Source organism: Oryx dammah, unplaced genomic scaffold (assembly GCF_014754425.2).
Source record: "Oryx dammah isolate SB20612 unplaced genomic scaffold, SCBI_Odam_1.1 HiC_scaffold_23, whole genome shotgun sequence".
Classification (NCBI taxonomy): Eukaryota; Metazoa; Chordata; class Mammalia; order Artiodactyla; family Bovidae; genus Oryx; species Oryx dammah.
The window spans coordinates 110,132,246-110,154,156 of NW_024070207.1; the positions used below are offsets into that span (position 1 = coordinate 110,132,246).

Genomic DNA, 21,911 nt, shown 5'->3' on the forward strand with positions numbered 1-21,911 from the left:
ATTTTCATTGTTTTAAGAACCTGTTTTCAAGAGAAATAGAGTATTGATGATAAAGTAACTAACAAAACTGTAGGTGTAGCACATTTCTACTTCCCCAAGGAAGAGTACCCTAAATGTAAACACAGAGATTAAAATAAAAAAAGACTGAGTCATTAAGAGTAGAGGGAAGGTTCACATAGCAACAAGCACAACAGATCTACTATAGCCAGGAATCCTGCATTAGATGTCAAGAAAAGCACAAAGGAATATTTAATACTGTATGGACGTTATGTTATTCAGTTCAGTCGCTCAGTCGTGTCCAACTCTTTGTGAACCCATGAACCGCAGCACGCCAGGCCTCCCTGTCCATCACCAACTCCCGGAGTCCACCCAAACCCATGTTCATTGAGTCAGTGATGCCATCCAACCAACTCATCCTCTGTCATCCCCTTCTCCTCCTGCCCTCAATCTTTCCCAGCATCAGGGTCTTTTCAGATGAGTCCGTTGTTTGCATCAGATGGCCACAGTATTGGAGTTTCAGCTTCAACATCAGTCCTTCCAATGAACACCCAGGACTGATCTCCTTTAGGATGGACTGGTTGGATCTCCTTGCTGTCCAAGGGACTCTCAAGAGTCTACTCCAACACCACACTTCAAAAGCATCAGTTTTTTGGCACTCAGCTTTCTTTACAGTCCAACTCTCACATCCATACATGACTATTGGAAAAACCACAGCCTTGACGAGACAGACCTTTGTTGACAAAGTAATATCTCTGCTTTTTAATATGCTGTCTAGGTTGGTCATAACTTTCCTTCCAAGGAGCAAGCGTCTTTTAATTTCATAGCTGCAATCACCATCTGCAGTGATTTTGGAGCCCAAAAAAATAAAGTCTGACACTGTTTCCACTGTTTTCCCATCTATTTGCCAAAAAGTGATGGGACTGGGTGCCATGATCTTAGTTTTCTGAATGTTGAGCTTTAAGCCAACTTTTTCACTCTCCTCTTTCATCAACAGGCTCTTTAGTTCTTCTTCACTTTCTGCCATAAGGGTGGTGTCGTCTGCATATCTGAGGTTATTGATATTTCTCCCGGCAATCTTGATTTCAGCTTGTGCTTCCTCCAGTCTAGCGTTTCTCATGATGTACTCTGCATTATAAGTTAAATAAGCAGGGTGACAATATATAGCCTTGACATACTCCTTTTCCTATTTGGAACCAGTCTGTTGTTCCATGTCCAGTTCTAACTGTTGCTTCCTGACCTGCATACAGGTTTCTCAAGAGGCATGTCAGGTGCTCTGGTATTCCCATCTCTTTTAGAATTTTCCAGAGTTTCTTGTGATCCACACAAAGGCTTTGGCATAGTCAATAAAGCAGAAGTAGATGTTTTTCTGGAACTCTCTTGCTTTTTTGATGATCCAGTAGATGTTGGCAATTTGATCTCTGGTTCCTCTGCCTTTTCTAAAACCAGCTTGAACATCTGGAAGTTCACAGTTCACGTACTGCTGAAGCCTGGCTTGGAGAATTTTGAGCATTACTTTACTAGCGTGTGAGATGAATGCAATTGTGTGGTAGTTTGAGCATTCTTTGGCATTGCCTTTCTTTGGGATTGGAATGAAAACTGACAGTTTCCAGTCCTGTGGCCACTGCTGAGTTTTCCAAATTTGCTGGCATATTGAGTCCAGCACTTTCACAGCATCATCTTTTAGGATTTGAAATAGCTCAACTGAAATTCCATCACCTCCACTAGCTTTGTTCATAGTGATGCTTCCTAAGGCCCACTTGACTTCACATTCCAGGATGTCCGGCTCTAGGTGAGTGTGAGTGATCACACCATCATGATTATCTGGGTCATGAAGATCTTTTTGGTAATGTTGTTATTAGACGTTATCATTAGAAGACTTTCTTATTCAAAATTCACCAGAGAACCCTGCTATCCATATTAGCCTCTATCCCAAACACATGCCATTGTCTGTTTACAAATATCAGAGTCTGGACAAGGATGAATCTGAGTGAACGCTGAAAAAAACAAATGAAAAGGATACCAAAAATCATAAAGCTCATGCTTAAGAAGCACTACCCAAACAAGGCAAATTCATATGACCACAAAGCATTACACAGTCACAGGTATGCTTCTTTTAAGACAAGCTGAAGTCAATTCTCACAAGGTTTATCTATCATCATCTACTCAAAACCCATCCTGAGAGGAGAGAATCAGGGTTTTGTTTTTTTTTTAAGTGCCAGAACCTCTCCCATTGCCCAAAACACAGCCAACTGGAGAAGTGAGGAAAGAACATCTAACACAAGAGCAACCAATCCACAGGCTGATCAGACGCATAAGCATTCTGGGCAAAGAGATGGGCTGAGTCAATGAAATTCATCTTCTGCGCCTTCAGGATGGAGACAGTCAGGCAGGGCAGAAGACAAAGGATACATGGAGAGTTATGATAGAGTAGAAAGAAGGCCTGGAGTGCCTGTCCTCACCCTTAACAAGCTGCCCTAAAATGTCTGCCTGTCTACAGACAAGACAGCGGGGCGGGCGGCCGTGACTTGACCAGTTCAGTCGCTCTGTTGTGTCTGGCTCTTTGCAACCCCATGGACTGCAACACACCAGGCTTCCCAGTCCATCACCAACCCATGGAGCTTGCTCAAACTCATGTCCATTGAGTTGGTGATGCCATCCAACCATCTCATCTTCTGTCATCCCCTTCTCCTTCTGCCTTCAATCTTTCCCAGCATCAGGGTCTTTTCAAATGAGTCAGTTCTTCGCATCAGGTGGCCAAAGTATTGGGAGTTTCAGCTTCAGCATCAGTCCTTCCAATGAATATTCAGGACTGGTTTCCTTTAGGACTGACCGGTTTGATCCCCCAGTCCAAGGGACTCTCAAGAGTCTTGAAAGTGACTTGACTGACCTACTTACTAAGATACATAGAAAAAAAAACCCCTGCTTTCTGTTGCCCAGTTCCAATCTCTATAGCTCCAACTGTAAAGTGCTTCCTGCCCTAGGATTACATTGAAACCTACTAGGTTCTCTGAATACATCTGTCTCCTGAGTTAGCGGGAGTGGGTCTCTCTTACTCATCACCTGAAGAGCCCGAAGTGAGAGCACAAAACGTTATTTCCGACCAGAATAAGGACATGCTCTCCAGACTCCATCTGTGCGCTATTAGGCTAAGCTGAGCAATGACAGCATTCAGGAATAACACAGGTGAGCTAACGTTGCTGTGAGAGCTGACTTTTGTACTAAGTACTTCAGTCTGTACCTTTAAAATGATCTTACCATAGGATTCTCCATTTTGTCTCGCAGTTTCTTACAAAGAAAGGAGGAGAAACAGTCACAATGGAAGGCACTTCCCAGAGGATAATGGGAACTGCTCTACAACACTAATTCTAGCATTTGCTGCCAGGAGGCTGTAATTTGCAGATGTGTAAAGGTAGATATTAATGTGCTAAATAAGCAGCAAGGAGGCATGCTTGAGTGTGCTGCACATTCAATTACTGTGATGCAGGACGCACCCCACTCTAACACATTTATACAACTGTCTAGTCAAAAATAAAAATATTGTCCCTACCTTTCTACATAAAAGTTTCCTAGAGTCTGTCTCAAGAGATGTAAGTATGGGATCACTCTTAGTTCCTTCAGGCTTCCTAAGGCTATAAAACACACATGCACATGTGCATACCCATGTATAGGCACGTGTGTGTACATGCGCACATGCCTGCACACACACACACACACAGGTCATTTGGTGCTGACATCTGACTATGCTTACACCACGCAGGACCTTCACAGCTGAGAAAATCAACAGCAGAGCTGTCATTAGGACTTAGAACCCCTATACCCTCTACCTCAAGCTTCCTAAAACAAAAGGAAGGAACAAAATATGAGAGACAGAGATGCTGAGTTAGATTAACTGAGAAATCTCAGAAGCTAAGAGGAGAAGGGGAAAAACCAGTGACAACAATACTGTCTTCAAAAAAGGAAGGCAGTGGGAAGACGTCACTAAGAGTTATGGATGCTGACACGCATCTCTTCCTCTTCTGACAGTACTGGGGGGCTGCCCCTGGGGCACCTGGGAGTGGAGGCTCCAGTGTCTTTTTGCTAGAAGATATGGAAGAACTTCTAGGCCTTCTGAGAGCCGGTGCTCTCTACCTTGTTGATTCTTTCTCAGACTTATTTTGAACCAGAAAGAGCTCCTGCTTGGGTACCCAGACACTCCGAGAATTAAGAATGGGGTCCACAGGGCACGAAACAGAAAGCTGCCTATTAAAATGTGCTTTGCCCACAAAGAGGAAAGAGACTTTCACGTTTCCTGCTAGGCTGTCAAGCCAATTCTGCCATGGCAGGAAAGGCAACTGATTTAAGACTAGTGCCTCACTGAGGAATAAGGATTATATGTACCTGGCTGGGAAAACCAACTGAATATAGAGGTTATGAGTAGAGCAGATCAGATACTGTATTCATCCAGGGAAGGTGGTATGTGGTGGGCATTGGCACTGGAGATGGGGAAATACACAAGTACTACGGATTTCATAGAGAGATGCACATTATTCACAGTTGCATACCATTAAAAAGCGGGTATGAATTCAAATGTAGAAAACAATGCTCTCAATGGGTTATGAAGACAGGTGATTTTTATTTTCTTCCATCTTTTCCCCCACTTTCTCAGTTTTCTTCAGTGAGCACTTTTTATGGTTAGATAGCATCACCAACTTAATGGACATGAATCTGAGCAAACTCCAGGAGATAATAAAGGACAGAGGAGGCTGGCGTGCCACAGTCCATGGGGTCACAAAGAGTCAGACACGACTTAGTGACTCAACAACAACAATATGGTATTAGTCCTCTTAACTGACCAAACTGGGGACAGGAGTTGGATGATTGACAAAAAATCTGGATAGCAAGAAACCATAAAATATGACAACTGTAAATATTAACCTAAAATACATATATGAATACACAGTTTATTCCTCTACCAATCTTCTCATGTAAGGCCAAAGCCCCTCCTTTAAATAGGGGTTCCAGGTCTTATTTCTCAGATAAACAATACCGCATACAGCTATGAATTCCAATTTCTATTTCCTTAAAGTGCACTAAAGATACTTGTCAAGCAATCTGAGTGCAGATTCTTGCTCATATTTTTACTCACCGCTGCCCTGTCACCTAATAGTTACCTTGTTCACAGTTATTTCATTACATTTTTAAGAAACTTTTTTTTATCACATCTTTCCAAAGCATTCAACCTGATTTTTATGGAAATCAGTTTCTTTTCTATACTCACATTTCTTCAGTTTACATAACGTATAAATAAAGCATGTATGTTTATACATATTCATGTGGTATAACTTACACCAACAGTTTGAAGACAAGTGACCCTTAGTTAACACAGGCCTCCCCAAGCAGAAGCACCACCACTGCATTCTAGGAAGTATGTCCAAGCGAAGCGTCCTCAGTGTGCTATGGTGCAATTTATGATTTATGAAGGTGGCAGAAGAGCTGATGGTGTGGAAGTTGCTTCAAAGGTTCATGCACTTTCAGAATCTAAAACCAGCCCCCACTGTTGTCTTCCTTAAGGAAAGAGGTTATTAAGAAATGAAAAACAAGGTTTGAAAGAAGTGGTGGGGAGTGGGGAGCAGGGTAGTCCTTGCCCCACCCCTCCTGAGTATGAGGGGTAGCCGTGCATTGGGGGAGGTGGCAGAGGGGCGTGGGGGTAAGCTTTGCCTTTCAGTTGTGCCAGACAAGCAGTAGGAATGATTCCATGAGAGGATGGATGGAATAAACTGTGTTCACCCTAATAAGTGGGTTGCTGAGTACAAAGTCAAAAAGGGCAGGAGAAGGAGTGAAGATAAAGCTATGAGAGAGCCCAGAATGAGGGAAGGAGCCATCTGGCCCAGAGTCAAAGCCTCGACTGAAAAGGCCCAAGAAAGCAGGAGACACAAACTTCTAGGTTTTTTCTTTCAAATACTTATCCAACTGTCTTGCACATAATCCTCGGCTAGTGTTTGGTACAAAACTTCTGTCTCTGAGAAAAGTGATGCAAGCATGGATGAGAGTTAATTCCAGCCTTTTAGGAAGTTATACCCCCATCAGAGCTTCCCTTGTGGCTCAGCTGGTAAAGAATCCACCTGCAATGCAGGAGACCTGGGTTCAACCCCCGGGTTGGGAAGATTTAGAGAAGGGAAAGGCTACCCACTCCAGTATTCTGGCCTGGAGAATTCCATGGACAGTATAGGCCACGGGGTTGCAAACAGTCGGACACGACAGAGCAACTTTCACTTTCACTTTAAAGAGACCAACAGGAGCATTGCTACAAATGATGCCAAGCCCAGGCAGGATTCAGTAAGAGTCACACAGACAAAATGGGCTGCAAACACTGGCTCTTGCTCTCCACCAGCGTCCAGCCTCCTCCTCTGACTCACCGGACAGCAGCGCTAACGACTGCCGAGAATGCCCATTAGTTCTCTACTTACACTGACTCATGGCTACGACCTCTCTAAAAATGAGTGAGAGGCTTTTTGTGGAGAAACACTGAGATGATCAAAAAAAAGGAGTATATTTTTACAGCTTTATCATGAAGAACTGCAAACATAGACATAAGCACAGAGCACAGTGTCAAGAATCCCTGTGTGCTCATCACAAGACTCAACGCTTCCCAACACAGCCCAGTCTTTCTCACTGCCCACTCTCTGGAGTCAATCCCACATGGCATTTTGTATCAAGTGTGGTATCTCAAAGAACCTCTCTTGAAGCTAAGGATGCCTTTAAAACGAACATAACCACAATGCCAATATCACATCTACAAAATTAACAATGTTTCTTGGATATCTGGGCTTCCCTAATGGCTCAGCTGGTAAAGAATCTGCCTGCAATGCAGGAGACCTGGGTTCAATCCCTGATTTGGGAAGATATCCTGGAGAAGGGAATTGCTACCCACTCCAGTGGGTATCATCAAATATTCAATTGTTTTATCAATGTCCTGCTGCTGCTGCTGCTGCTGCTGCTGCTGCTAAGTCGCTTCAGTCGTGTCCGACTCTGCGACCCCATAGACGGCAGCCCACCAGGCTCCCCCGTCCCTGGGATTCTCCAGGCAAGAATACTAGAGTGGGTTGCCATTTCCTTCTCCAATGCATGAAAGTGAAAAGTCAAAGTGAAGTCGCTCAGTCATGTCTGACTCTTAGCGACCCCATGGACTGCAGCCTACCAGGCTCCTCCATCCATGGGATTTTCCAGGCAAGAGTACTGGAGTGGGGTGCCATTGCCTTCTCCTTATCAATGTCCTAAATGATTTTAAATATTTTATAATTTATGCCTGAATATTCATTGGAAGGACTGATGCTGAGGCTGAAGCTCCAATAACTTTGGCCACCTGATGTGAAGAGCTCACTTTCTAGGAAAGATTGAAGGCAGGAGAAGGGGATGACAGAGGATGAGATGGTTGGATGCCATCACTGACTCAATGGACATAAGTTTGAGCAAACTCTAGGAGATGGTGAAGGACAGGGAAGCCTGGCATGCTGCGGTCCATGGGGTCACAAAGAATCAGACAAGACTTAGTGACTGAACAACAACAATTTATGCCAGAAACAAACACAAAGGCACCAACTTATTACACAATCAATGGTATAAGTGAGAAGGCACATGACTCATGGGATTGCCCCAGGACACTCATGAACTTGTCTACCTCCAGCCCTTGTTGGGTGCTTGCCCTGCTTCAGGAGCTCTACTTATGTTTACTCGTTGAACTCTAGGATACAGGTGAATTGCCAAGAGCACCATTTTATTGATGAAGAAACTGAGGCCCAAAGATATTATATAACATGTCCAAGGTCACCTAGCTCATCTAAATGTCTATCAGCTGATAAACAGATAAAACAAAATGCAGTCTATTCACACTATGGAATAGTATTCAACCATAAAAAGAAATGAAGTACTGATTTATGTTACAACATGGATGACACTTGAAAACATTACGCTAAGTGAAAGAAACCAATCACAAAAGACTACACACTGTATCACTTCATTTACATGAAATGTCCAGAATCAGAATATTTGTAGAGACAGAAAGTAAACTAGTGGTTGCCTAAGGCTGGGGAGAGGGGCAGTGGGGAATGACTGCTAATGGGTATGGGGTTTTCTTTGTGGGGTGATGAAACACTTCTAAAATTGGATTATGGTGACAGCTGCACAACTCTGTGAACATACTAGAAATCCCTGAATTGTACACTTTAAATGAGTGAATTGGATGGTATGTGAATTGTACTGCAATAAAGCCTTTTTTTTTAAAGTAAATTACCAGAGGTTGGACATCTCTAAAGCCAAGGAGAATTTATTGACCATGTACACAGACATATACTAAGTTCTAGGTGAGTTGCAATGTAAGTATAAGACAAAAACCCTGACTTCAAATTGCTAGCAGTTCAAGAGAAAAGGCATCTATGCAATGTATCAATATTATAATGCCCTTTTGCTTTATGGATATGTGTCTTGTCCATAAGACACATATGGCAGTCGACTATGTGAACCAGGTTTTCTAGATCATAAAAGCTACTGGGCCAGGGTCAAGTGAACATACAAGCCCTGGTCGCTTCCCTCTGCTGCCAGGGGCCTGCAGAGGGTTATCTTGTGAGAGAGAAACCTACAGGTATATTCGGGAGCTGAAGCCGAGCCTATTTACTTATAACTGGAGTAATGTGAGTACATGTTTTCTAACTAAACAGAGGCCAAGGCAGCCTGACAAGCCTTGGCTGAGCTAAGGCCACCAGGGGGATACCCAGGGTAACCAAATATTAGTAAGACAGGTTTTCCTTAGCTTCAGCAGCTGAAAATCTGGTCTGTTTCCCCACCAGGGAAGCTGCCCACACTGGGTCCCCTCCCTTTGCCCTCTAAGCTTCGATGGCAAAGGTCATTCCACTTTAGGCGGACTTGAGAGCTTTGCCAAAGAGACCAAGCCCTCCTCTACCTGTTCTCACCTAGCTACAAAATCCAGATAAAGGAAGAGCAAGAGAGATCCTGATGACTATCTGGGAGAGCAATAGTCATGACAGGGTAAGATGTGGGTTTAGAGGAAGGCTGCAGGAGACACGATCCAGGAAAGGCAACAGTCTCAGAATGTGAGGCTGTGCGGGGTAACCATAACATTGAAAAAAACTGGAGAGGGCCAGGAACCCGCTCAATGATTTACAACCAGGAAGGCTTTCTGGAGCTAGCATTTACCTTAAGTGAAAATTGAGGAAAATGCTGTTCTAATGGGCTCTCTTGTACCCTGAGGCTAATGGAACAGAGCCCAGCTCAATGTCCAGTGAACCCGTGAGCGCAAATGCCTCATAGAACCTACAACCTGGAGGGCATGTCAGTAAGATGTCTATTTTTTAACCAATGCGTGAATTCAGCTGAATTTTACAACAAAGGTTTATATTCTCAAATTTTCAGACAGTGGTGGCAATCAAAACTTAGACTCTTACTTAAACTCATAAATATTTACTATTTAGCTAGAACTACAAGAAAAACCCTGGTCCATGAAGTAGAAACTCCCATTTTGAGCATTACAAACTATGCATCATTGCCTGAACTGCCAAGAAAGATCATATTTGGATCATGTGGTTTGGGCCCACAGTGGTCTGATGAACCAGCAAGCAGTTCAATGCCATAACCCTACAGCCAAGCTGCCTCAACGAAACTGCATCCCTAACACATCCCAATGAAACGAAATCCCTAACAAGACACTGGCCTCCTTACCTTTCACAACATCAGCAACGTTGCAGGTGGGATCAATACTTCCGATGTGTTTCGGATGCGCAGGATTGGGGTCACCGCCAAACAGAAGTGCTAAACACATCCAAGAGAAAAGGGAGAGGATTAAAAACACACCCAGCTAGGATGGTCAGGCAGAGATGAATTCAGGGCTTTTAAGTTTTGAAAAGATCCTCTCATTGTGCAAGCTGTTTTAGCATCCACAGTGACTTAGAGTAACAGAATCCACTCAACTGGTTGGTGATCAGTTATCATACAATGGAGGACCTGCCATGCCATGAAAGCTGCCCCATGCAGTTAGCAGGTCCTAAAGCAGCAACGTGAAGCACGTATCCAACCTGCTCTCCCCAACCCAATGTGATCTGGTTGAAAAACAGCTTCCTTTCATCCTGAGTCAAGTTAACCCACCTTCTCAGCACTATCCTAGACAGTTATTCCAACATTCACTAAATATTTACAAAATAGTCTGCAGCATTAGGCTAGGTTTACAAAGGGTATTTTACCATGAACACTTCAAATGCCTCGATCATAGAAGTTACTTTCACCATACCACACTATTTGTGCAAGCGTTTTTAAGAGAACACTCAACTACTTTCATAATATACAAGGTTGGCAAAATTTTACTTCTGAAAAAAAGCCCAAGTTGTGGTACATATATACAATAGAATATTACTCAGCCATAAAAAGGAATGAATTTGACTCAGTTCTAGGAAGGTGGATGAGCCTAGAGTCTCTCATACAGAGTGAAATAAATCAGAAAGAGAAAAAAAAGTATCAGATATTAACGCATATATATGGATTCTAGAAAAATGGTACTGATGAATCTATCTGAAGGTCAGGAATAGAGATGGAGATGCAAGAACAGACTTATGAACACAGCAGGGAAGGAGAGGCTGGGACAATTAAAGATAGTAGCACTGACGTATACACACAAAGTGAAGTCGCTCAGTCATGTCCAACTGTGACCCCATAGACTGTAACCCACCAGGCTTCTCCAACAGTGGGATTTTCCAGGCAAGGGTACTGGAGTAGGTTGCCATTGCCTTCTCCAAGGGATCTTCCCGACCCAAGGATTGAACCCGGGTCTCCTGCATTGTAAGCAGACGCTTTACTGTTTGAGCCACCAGGGAAGTCCATTACACACAACCACGTGTAAAACAGACAGCTAGTGAGAAGTTGCTATATGACACAGGGAGCTCAACCTGGTGCTCTGTGACAACCTAGAAGGCTGGGATGGGGTGGGAGGGAGGTTCAAGAGGGAGGACAATTTATACAATAAATTTATAATTTATACAATTGTATACTTTATAATTATAAAATATGCGTAATTTTGGCTGATTCATGTTGTTGTATGGCAGAAACCAACACAACATTGCAAACCAATTATCCTCCAATTAAAAATAAATTTTTTAAAAAAGTCAAAAGGAGACCCCCTTCAAAGAAAAAAGCAATCTGAATGCAAATGTTTATATGTGTGCCTATTTTTAAGTCAAATAAGAAATGGGAAATAACTTAGACTACACAAAAAGAAAATGCTTAAGTAAAATAGGTGAAGGTTTTAATTGTGAAAGAGGACAAACATGGGCATTAGGCCAATATGTAAAGTGCCAAATGATTAAGTGGAAGAAAAACAAGAGATGTGCAAGTTTAATGATTGAAAACCATGTACATATATATGTGGACACACATATTCAGGTCAGAAAGAAACTGCAGTTATCTAAGTAGTTTAATTCAATAGTATTGGGGTTTTTTTTTTCTTTTAAATTTCCTGTAAATTGCCAAACATTTACATTTGCAACAGACATACATTTAGAACAAACCCACATTTAACAGTTGCATAACATTTGTTTATCCAAATAAAGTAATATTACTAAAATAAAGATGCTCTGTCCATTTTCTGACTTAACAAAAAGGATGAATTGGACTCTAGACACTAGATGCTTTTTCATAAAAATTATGAAATCGGACACAGAGACACGCTGAAAATGAGTTTAAAAGTTTTTGTGGAGATAATTTTAGTTATTCTTTTCTTATCTGCTTATCAGCCTAGATAGGAGAGTAAAACTCTCAATACAAGATTAGGGTTTGACAACTCCACATAATCTGATTTCACTGATCACTGTGAAATGTAAGATCAATTGCTCATATTGCCAACATGCCAATTCAATATTCTCAGTATCATTATCTCAGGTTTGTTTTTAAAACCAAAAAAGGAAACCATGTGCCATCCTGGATAAAGATTAGAACTGACTCTAGAGACACTGGAAGTATTCAGAGATGAACACCAGAGTGCCAGGTGCCTGTCAGATACTATGCCCCACCAGGAACATAACAGCAGAGGCTTAAAAGGCAGGCAGTGGTCCTGTCTCTAATATGAGTATCTAATATGAGTATCCAAAAAGCGTTTCAAGGATTTCCTTGAGAGTTCTAAAGATTAGCTTTTTCATAGACAGAACTCACTTAGGAAAAACTGACCTAGAAGTAAAATTTCTAGACAAAAATGCAGATCAGTAACTGAAAGTGAAGCAATAGGAAAACATTTGGGCAAAATCACTCTGGTTATCTTTTCAAAACTGGACCAAGAAAACCCAACTTACTGTGCTGGTTAATAAGCATGCGGAAAGAGATGCGGTTGGTATAAAATCGGTCCAGAAAATACTGGATGTTACTGCTAATGAATGGATCAAATCCAAACTTCTCCTTGTACTCGATCACTCCTTGGGCCATTGTAGGAACCACATCATTGTGTCTATTTCTGACTTTAATTAGGACTTGTAGAAAGCTGCATGGGAAGGAAACAAAAAAAAGTGGTCAGTCTTTAGGTTTCATGGACTAATGCACAAATTTCCCAGCTTTATTTTGGAACTATTTACCTGCTGGTATTTTTATAGGCAGAGCCATCATTATCATCATAGGCTACAAGGAAGTACTCACAAGAAACTAAAGGATTACCCAGTTTTTGCTTGAAACTTTCTACAGAAAGTCTTCCTTCGGAAATACTTAACTTCTTAAATAAAGAAACAGAATGCTCAAATACCTTTTTAGGAATCCACTGACTTTCTAGATAAATGATTACATATGAAACAGACCCTATAAATGTTTGCTGAATACATAACTGCAGAATTTATTGATGTTTCTTCTGACAACATGAAGACAATACCAAAAATCTCCAAGGATTTATGATGGACTCTTAAAAAGACAGCTTCCATGAAGAAATAAATGGTGTCAAACTGTTTAAAAGCAAAATCTTGAAGCAGATTTCTCACAGCAGTAAAATAGTGATGGAACACAGACAGAACTAAGGTGATTAAGACAAACCTATTCAAATGTTTGGGTACATTATTGTAAAGGTGTAGAGGGAAAACTATATTGAGAATGGTAACTAAGAACAGAAAGGCAAGTCGATGGAACCAAATAAAAACCTTGGAAACAGGATCAAGGATGAATGGGAAGGTGTGTGTAAAAATTCAGCAATACTAATGATGAAGTGACAATGTAAGTCAGTAGGGAAACAAATTAGTTGGGATAGCTGACTAACAATGTAAGTCATGCCCCAATTTTAAACCTTACGCCCAAAAATGGATTAAAAACTTAAATGCAAAAGGGTGAAATTGTAGAAAAGAAAGAAGAAAACCAGGTGAGTAAGTATATAACCCTGGGAGTAAGGAAGACTGTTCCAAGCCTAATACCAAAGGCAGAAACCATGAAGAAACAAATCATAGGACTGTCTAGGATCTCAGCAATGTTATAAGGACACAAGAAAAGTGAAGTCTGAGAAATATATATTCACAAGAGTTACTAATCTTAGTAAAGGAAAAGATGACCACACCCTAACAGAAAACTAGGCAAGGGGCCTGGTATCAATAGAAAATGTACCAGAGGGCACGCAAATGCCAATAACTTTACCTTCGAAATAATAAAAGAAGAGCAAATTAAAATAATGCACCACTATGCTTACCGGACTGGCAAAGAATAACCACTGCTGGCTAGAGAGTGGGCACGTAGCTGATGAATTTCTAGGGGCGACTGAGCAGCCTGTATCAAAAGCCCAAAGAAAGTTATTCCACTCCCAGGAACTGACTCTAGGGCAAGAACTGGACAAGGTCAACAACCGTATTTCAGAACTGTTCTTTAGAGAACTACTTAGGGTACCAAGAAGACCACAAACTATTCTAAACCCAGTAACAGGAGGTCAAGTCATCTGACTTATCTACAGGCAGACCACTATGAAATTACTAACAGTGGTGTAGACCTATAATGCTGACACTGTTTTCTTTGTAAAAAACAAAACAAAACATTCTGTACATATAGAAACACATACGCCAAGTTAAAAGTATGGATGGAAGGAAAATGTTAACAGTAATTCAATTTCCCAGTAATGGAAATTTGGAGTGACTATCTGCATAGTCTTATGTTTCTCAATGATGAAACTCTTCTGTAATAAATACATATGTACAGAGACAGCAAAAATGAATAAGTCAACTCAGAAATTAGAAGGTCAAAATTATTCACGAGAAATTTTCTAATGGACCATTTATCTTTTACATAATGCTCTTCCCAATGTATTCATAATGAAATATTACTGAAGTGTAACAATTCATTACAGTAGGAAAGTGACTCAACTTATCTGTAGGGAGGAGACTTGCCTCAATGGTTCAATTCTCAGACTACTTTCCCAATCTTCTGAGGCTCCTTTTCTTTTTTGCAACAAGTCTTATTTAATTTTACATTTTTGGCCACACCCAGGGCTTCCCTGGTGGTTCAGACGGTGAAGAATCCGCCTGCAATGCAGGATACCTGGGTTCGATCCCTGGGTTTGGAAAATTCCCTAGAGGAGGCAAGGCAATCCACTCCAGTATTCTTGCCTGGAGAATTTCCACAGACAGAGGAGCCTGGTGGGCTACAGTGCACGGGGTCACAAAGAGTCAGACGCAGCTGAGTGATTAAGCACAGCACTGTGGCACATGGAACCTTAGTTCCCTGATCAGAGGTCAAACCAGCACCCCCTGCATAAGAAGACAGAGATTTAACCACTGGACCACTATGGAAGTCCCGGGACTCTTCTAAACTTTGTCATTATGATCAACATCCTCACCTTCCTTGCTACTTTCACTCTACTTATGATTTCCCTGCTCACGACTCCTGTATAACTCTCACTGAGCAGAAAAGGCTGCTACGATGAACAGGACTCCCCATTCCTTCCTTCACCACAAGCATCTGGCTTCTACAACCCCAAGTCTCCCAACTAGCTTCATGACAACCTGGGCAGGTTACTGAAACTCACTGAGAGCTGTTATCATTACGATCTCATACACACTGGATCCAGAAGTTGGCAGCTTCTAAAGGCTTGTGTCCATAAATCACAGGACTGCAGGAAGTACACCGCAGAAATGTAATATCACAGATGCTCACAAACCTATATCCCCAAATCTGAAGCTAGAGAGGTCAGTCCTTATGTGCAGGATACCAGCCAAACAAACTGTCACTAGCTAAGGACTTTGGTGAAAACAAAGCTTCTGGATTCAATTAACTTTGATAACTTAAATGACAGCAAAGGCCTGTAAAAAGGAAAGCGTTACAGCCAGGGCTCTAATCCAATGCCTCCTCTTCCACATTTCATAGACCCATTAACAAAACATCTCACGAAGTAAAAAACAGTTCAGGACTTTTTTTCCTTTGCATTTTAATTTACAAGTACATCCGACCTAGCTACTCACAACTCAGACCAGCAATTCTGGCAACATGGTGCATTGCAAAGAGCAACTGTACTGAGGGAGAGTAAACATGATTTAGAGACTCAGCTCTGCTCCAAACTGATGTTACAATCTTGGGGAAGTCACTTCCCATCTTGTACCTCATTTTTCTTATCTGTGAATTAAGACAGCTGGGTTAAATGCCTCAAGCTAAGGTCACTTATGTAATGTGATATTTCTTAGTTCTTTTTATGGAACACCTACACGTAAGGCATTTGGTTGTCACAATGATGTGGGCCAGGTTTCTACTTAGAAATTCCCCAGCACAACGGGCCTGCCAAATGCATTCAATGATGGGTACGTGAAAGAGTAGAAAAATAATGGGAAGAGGTCCCAATTTCTCTTGGCGGGAGAAAAAAACACACTCAGAGCTGGGTGTTTTCTGGTTAAATGAAAAAGAACAACTGGAAATATTTCCCATCAGCATGCAAAGTTAGCAGTCTCCGTGCCTAATAGCAGCAATAGAATTCAGAAGAGTTATGTTAATAGCATACTTTTATGCTTCTCCAGAATAAAAGCATTATCTTTTCTCTGAGCTCAAATGTAATTACTGCATTCAAACTTTAAAAACAAATCATAAGGGACTAAGTACATAAACTCATGTATACACAGAGGTCAGTGCATTCTTAAAACTACCACTAGGTGGAACATTTACTGCAATATTTACAGTCGGTGCCCAGCACCAGTTCACCAGAAAGAAGCACAAATACTAAGAATTAGATCATGAGGTGTAATTTGAAAGGTCTCCTGGTACTAGTTAAATTCTTAGCTCGAGTTTATAGAGTGGGGAGGGAGGTGGGAAGGGGGTTCAGGATGGGTGGGGGAAGAGACACACATGTATACCTGTGGCGGATTCAAGTTGATATACAGCAAAAACCATCACAATATTGTAAAGTAATTATCCTCCAATTAAAATTAATTAAAAACTGCAATGTTGAGCTGTTACCCATTAAGAAACCTAATGCCTCCATCCCACTTGTACTTCTTGGCTCTCAGTGACATGAGTTCCATTTACCAAAACATTTTTTTGACTTTCAGGTAAGTTTGCTATCCTACTTACTTATCCAAGACCTGAGGATCTTCAGGGCTCTTATTTTCATATTCTAGAAGTTCAAGAAAACTCTGCATATACCTGAAAAAGAGATACTGTGTTAGTTGCCTACCCAACATCCAGCCTCCTTCCCCTCTTCCTTTGTCACCAGCCAGTTCAGTCATGTCCAACTCTTTGTGGCCCCAATGGACTATTCAGTCCATGGAATTTTCTAGGCCAGAATACTGGAGTGGGTAGCCATTCCCTTCTCCAGGGAATCTTCCCACCCCAGGAATCGAACCCAGGTCTCCCGCATTGCAGGAGGATTCTTTACCGTCTGAGCCACCAGGGAAGCCTTCAGTTCAGTTCAGTCACTCAGTCATGTCTGACTCTCTGCGACCCCATGAATCGCAGCATGCCAGGCCTCCCTGTCCATCACTAACTCCTGGAGTTCACTCAGACTCACGTCCATCGAGTCAGTGATGCCATCCGGCCATCTCATCCTCTGTTGTCCCCTTCTCCTCCTGCCCCCAATCCCTCCCAGAATCAGGGTCTTTTCCAATGAGTCAACTCTTCACATGAGGTGGCCAAAGTACTGGAGTTTCAGCTTAAGTATCATTCCTTCCAAAGAAATCCCAGGGCTGATCTCCTTCAGAATGGACTGGTTGGATCTCCTTGCAGTCCAAGGGACTCTCAAGAGTCTTCAACAACACAGTTCAAAAGCATCAATTCTTCAGTGCTCAGCTTTCTTCACAGTCCAACTCTCACATCCATACATGACCACTGGAAAAACCATACCTTGACTAGACGGACCTTTGTTGGCAAGGTAATGTCTCTGCTTTTCAATATGCTATCTAGGTTGGTCATAAGCCTTAGAGTACCTTAAATTTCCACCCAGGTATCCATCCAATCCCCTCGCTCTCCCATGGAACCCAAGTGCTTCAGGGGAAGCTGATACTATGCAGAGCTCCTGAGTGGCCAGTTTTCCTCTGGGTAATCCTATTCCTCTTGTCACTAATTCCTAATTAGTCTGATAGTCCTGGTCTAAGCCTGTCACTGCACTGCATTCCCTTGAACTCAGGGGGTTGGCTCAAGAATGGAGCCTCAATTCAGGCCACTAAAATTAGAGCAGATTTGCTGGTGGTCTTTGGGAGAGAGGTGCATGGATATAAAGCCTGGAACTGCTGCAGCTATTCTGTCACCAGGAGAAAATCCAGTCAGGACAGAGGACAAGACAGTTGGATGGCATCACCAACTCGATGGACGTGAGTTTGAACAAGCTCCAGGAGTTGGTGATGGACAGGGAAACCTGGCCTGCTACAGTCCACGGAGTTGCAAAGAGTCGGACAGGACTGAGTGACTGAGCTGAACTGAATGAAGTCAACCCTATGGAAAGTAGGACCTTGAAAATCTCGTGACTCTGAATTACACCAACTCCAAAAGGTCATCCTATGGGAGGATCTTAGTTACCATTTATTGCTTCAGTCAGGCTTAGTTGGATTTTCTGCTAACTTGCTAATACACATATCTTAACTGGGACACAAGTCTATAGTTTGATTACCAAAAAAAAGTGCAGAATATTTAATAAGCAAGTGTGTGATCCTGAAAAGGATGCTAAGAAGTTAGAATCAGAAATAAAGAAGATTCCTTCTCAGAGTTAACCTAAATTCATCAACATGTACATGGAGGAGAAAGAATGCCTCTTCTCAGTTCAGTTGCTCAGTCGTGTCCAACTCTGTGAACCCATGGACTGCAGCATGCCAGGCCTCCCTGTCCATCACCAACTCTGGGAGTTTACCCAAACTCAACATTGAGTCAGTGATGCCATCCAACCAGCTCATCCTCTGTCGTCCCCTTCTCCTCCATCTTCAACCTTTCCCAGAATCAGAGTCTTTTCAAATGAGTCAGTTCTTTGCATCAGGTGGCCAAAGTATTGGAGTTTCAGCTTCAACATCAGTCCTTCCAATGAACACCCAGGACTGATTTCCTTTAGGATGGACGGGTTGGATTTCCTTGCAGTCTAAGGGACTCTCAAGAGTCTTCTCCAATACCACAGTTCAAAAGCATCAATTCTTCGGTGCTCAGCTTTTTTTACAGTCCAACTCTCACATCCATACATGACCACTGGAAAAACCATAGCCTTGACTAGACGGACCTTTGTTGACAAAGTAATGTCTCTGCTTTTTAATATGCTGTCTAGGTTGGTCATAACTTTCCTTCCAAGGAGTATGTGTCTTTTAATTTCATGGCTGCAATCACCATCTGCAGTGATTTTGGAGCCCCCCAAAATAAAGTCTGTCACCGTTTTCACTGTTTCCCCATCTAGCCTCTTTTACGCCCTTTGAAACAGGTCCTGTTGTTGATTAGGAATACCAACATATCTCAGTCAGTGCCAGCTGACTATAATGTGTCCAATATAGATCTGGAGAATGGAGGATATAATGTGATTCAGAGAGTCCAATTACTTAGAAGTGTGTGAGCTCTGCTTTGGGTCTGAACATGTCTGAACAAATTACCCCTTATCCTAATTATTTTTAGTAACTAATTACTACTAATCCTACTCTTCTGCTTTGGATAGAGGATGAGGGCATGCCAACAACTAAACATGACTGTTTAGCTTATAAACATATAAACAGGAATGACGTCTTATTAATCAGCCTCACCTGAACTTTGTGACAATGCATGATACTAAAGCATGTTCATCTCAGGATAATTTTTTAATATGGTTTCTGGGCATTTAAGGCTATGAATTAGACACTGTTAAAATCATTAGGTCAAGCCATCCTAAGAGGCCACAGTCAGCCATCCACAGTGATGCCCTCAGGCCTGCCACATGTCAGCAGATTTTCAGGCTGGCACACCATCCTTACAGAAGGGGATGTCATTTAAAAAGATGTTATAAGTGGAAAGAGGTCAAAGTTATGCTGAGCTTCTCAGCCTGCAAGTCAAGAAGACACGGAGAACACACTTGACTCAGGTGAGTTTCACAGCCCAGTATACTTAAGATTCGCTTTCGAAAAGAAAAGGAAACGACAGATCAAGACGACGCATGCTCCTGAACTGGATTCCGAGATCAGGGTGATACAGTAATATTGAAAGATAGCTAGCCTACCCAGAATTTCCAGCCCAGTAGCAGGCCCCTAATAGTGCTTATATACTTCATGATGGAAAATCTCTTATCATGGTCTCAAGAGCAATAAGAAAGTCTCATGCAAGCAAGCATAATACTTGCTGCTTCTAAAACAAGCTATGAATTCAGGGCAAAATCCAAGTGACTCTGAGATGGAAGCCAAGGTCGCTGCCTCTCTGAGCTATCCTGGGTCCTGGGTCCGCTGCGCCAGCCATGGCTGCCTGTCTGGGAGAGGGAACTGAATACTGTACCTCTAAGACCACCCACAGACTGCTTCTCAGATGACTCATTCTCAACGCTAAGAATGTACTATAACCAGCATTACTGAGGAATGACTGGTAAGTGGCCATCCTCCAGTAGCCCGGTCTCCATTAACCCTCTAGCCACCTCCTTGTATCCAGCCTCATGCACTCCTCCAGCTTTCTCCATGGGGACTTGCTCTCTGCTTGGAGAATACAGAGGAGACATGCAAGCATTTCCATGTAAATCCCTTTCTAAAAATACACCACCTGGTCTTCCCTCCTACCATTCAGCCACTGCCTCACACTCTGCCTACTGAGTGGGCAGTTCAGTCACAAACTCAATTTCCTCAATTAGACAGCACGTGCTTTAAGCATCACATTAAGTTATCCTGTTAAAGATTTTTCAGAGTTTTCATGGGGCAGATGCAGCATAGCAGGTGGCTGATCTTTTTCACTTGGGACATTCCCCTTCAAATGACTTAATTTGTCCTAAAATAAATATGATCTTCCAAAAACTTTTTTAAAAGGAAAAAGAGAAAAAACCATGACGGAGACTGGATTAAAGTAACAACATTCCCCTAGTCAAAGAAAGAATTGGGAGACCTGCTCACAGGGGCCACTGCATTGGTATTCTTTCCATAATTTTCTTCACTTCTCTTTTTCCCAATGAAAAATCACATTTATAACCGAAAAAATTTTAAGTCAAGAAAATGCCTGGTACAGTTGAGAAGTTATTTCCCTTAGGACAATTATACACTGTCTTGAGATTTCTCCACCACCACCCCTCCCCCTCAGAAAAACTTGGGACTTCACTGGTGGTCCAGCGGTTAAGACTTTGCCTTCCAATGTAGGGGGTGTGGGTTCAGTCCCTGGTCGGGGAGCTAAGATTCCACATGACTCAGGGCCAAAAACCTAAAACATGCAACAGAAGCAATGCTGTAACAAATTCAACCGACTTTAAAAATGGTCTGCATCAAAAAGAAAAAAACTTAAAACTCTCAATTACTTGAAAATTCAGATTCATAACCAGAAAAAAATTGAAAAGTCAAAGAAGTGTCTCATACAGTTAAAAGCATTTTCCTTAGGATAATTAAAAAAAAAAAAAAAGCCCTTTAATTACCTAAGAAATCCAGCTATCCTGAATGAGTCATACCCACAGGAAGCAGTATGTGTACTTTAGGGAGAATGGTCCCAATGTCAAATGTTCTGAGCATTCTGGGTAGAGCCATCTGCCCCACACTATGTACTTACCAGCTCTGAACCAATCCCACAGAAGGGCGGTTAAGCAAGTTCTCCGGCAGAAGATTAACTTCTCTCATTGTGTTAGCCAGGCGCACAGGAAGCTCCTTTCGTAGGAACATATATGAAGTTTTCTCACACGCATTATCTCTCCCTATTAACAGATGAAAAATGTTCCGTGACTTTATACCCTAACAGATGGAATAATAAAGGGTTCTCATGGTAGCCCGGAGAAGGCAATGGCACCCCACTCCATTCCTCTTGCCTGGAAAATCCCATGGACGGAGGAGCCTGGGAGGCTGCAGTCCATGGGGTCTCTGAGGGTCGGACACGACTAAGCGACTTCCCTTTCACTTTTCATTTCATGCATTGGAGAAGGAAATGGCAACCCCCTCCAGTGTTCTTGCCTGGAGAATCCCAGGGACGGGGCAGCCTGGTGGGCTGCCGTCTATGGGGTCGCACAGAGTTGGACACGACTGAAGTGACTTAGCAGCAGCAGCATGGTAGCCCAGTGACTGGCTGGGAAGAAAACATTAAGTAACCCTGCAGTCTCTAGTTAAATCTTTATCCTCTGAAATAGCAAGCTTAAGAAAATAATTTAATTAGAATAGAAAAGGAGCGTTTATTCCAAGAGGCCACCTCGAAAGCTATGTTTTTTTCCTCCGCACAAATACATCCCTAGTGTTCTCAGTGGCGGAAAAGAAAAGTGACCTGGGATATAATCGGAATTTGTTTTCAAATAAACCCAGTGGGAAAACTGCCAAATAGAAAACTAGGAGAACGTGTAAATC

At 42.2% G+C, this 21,911-nt stretch overlaps 1 protein-coding gene across 2 annotated transcripts in view; it reads right to left on the reverse strand.

The window, feature by feature from the left end:
• The window catches only part of PDK3 (pyruvate dehydrogenase kinase 3), a 79,678-nt gene that overhangs the window by 32,357 nt on the left and 25,410 nt on the right, over positions 1-21,911 (reverse strand). For both annotated transcript variants that reach the window (XM_040266646.1, XM_040266648.1), the window contains exons 2-5: positions 21,133-21,274; positions 16,540-16,611; positions 12,324-12,508; positions 9,712-9,801 (exon numbers count right to left, since the gene is read on the reverse strand). In XM_040266646.1, the coding sequence (XP_040122580.1) occupies positions 9,712-9,801; positions 12,324-12,508; positions 16,540-16,611; positions 21,133-21,274 (489 nt within the window). The remainder of the gene's footprint in view (positions 1-9,711; positions 9,802-12,323; positions 12,509-16,539; positions 16,612-21,132; positions 21,275-21,911) is intronic.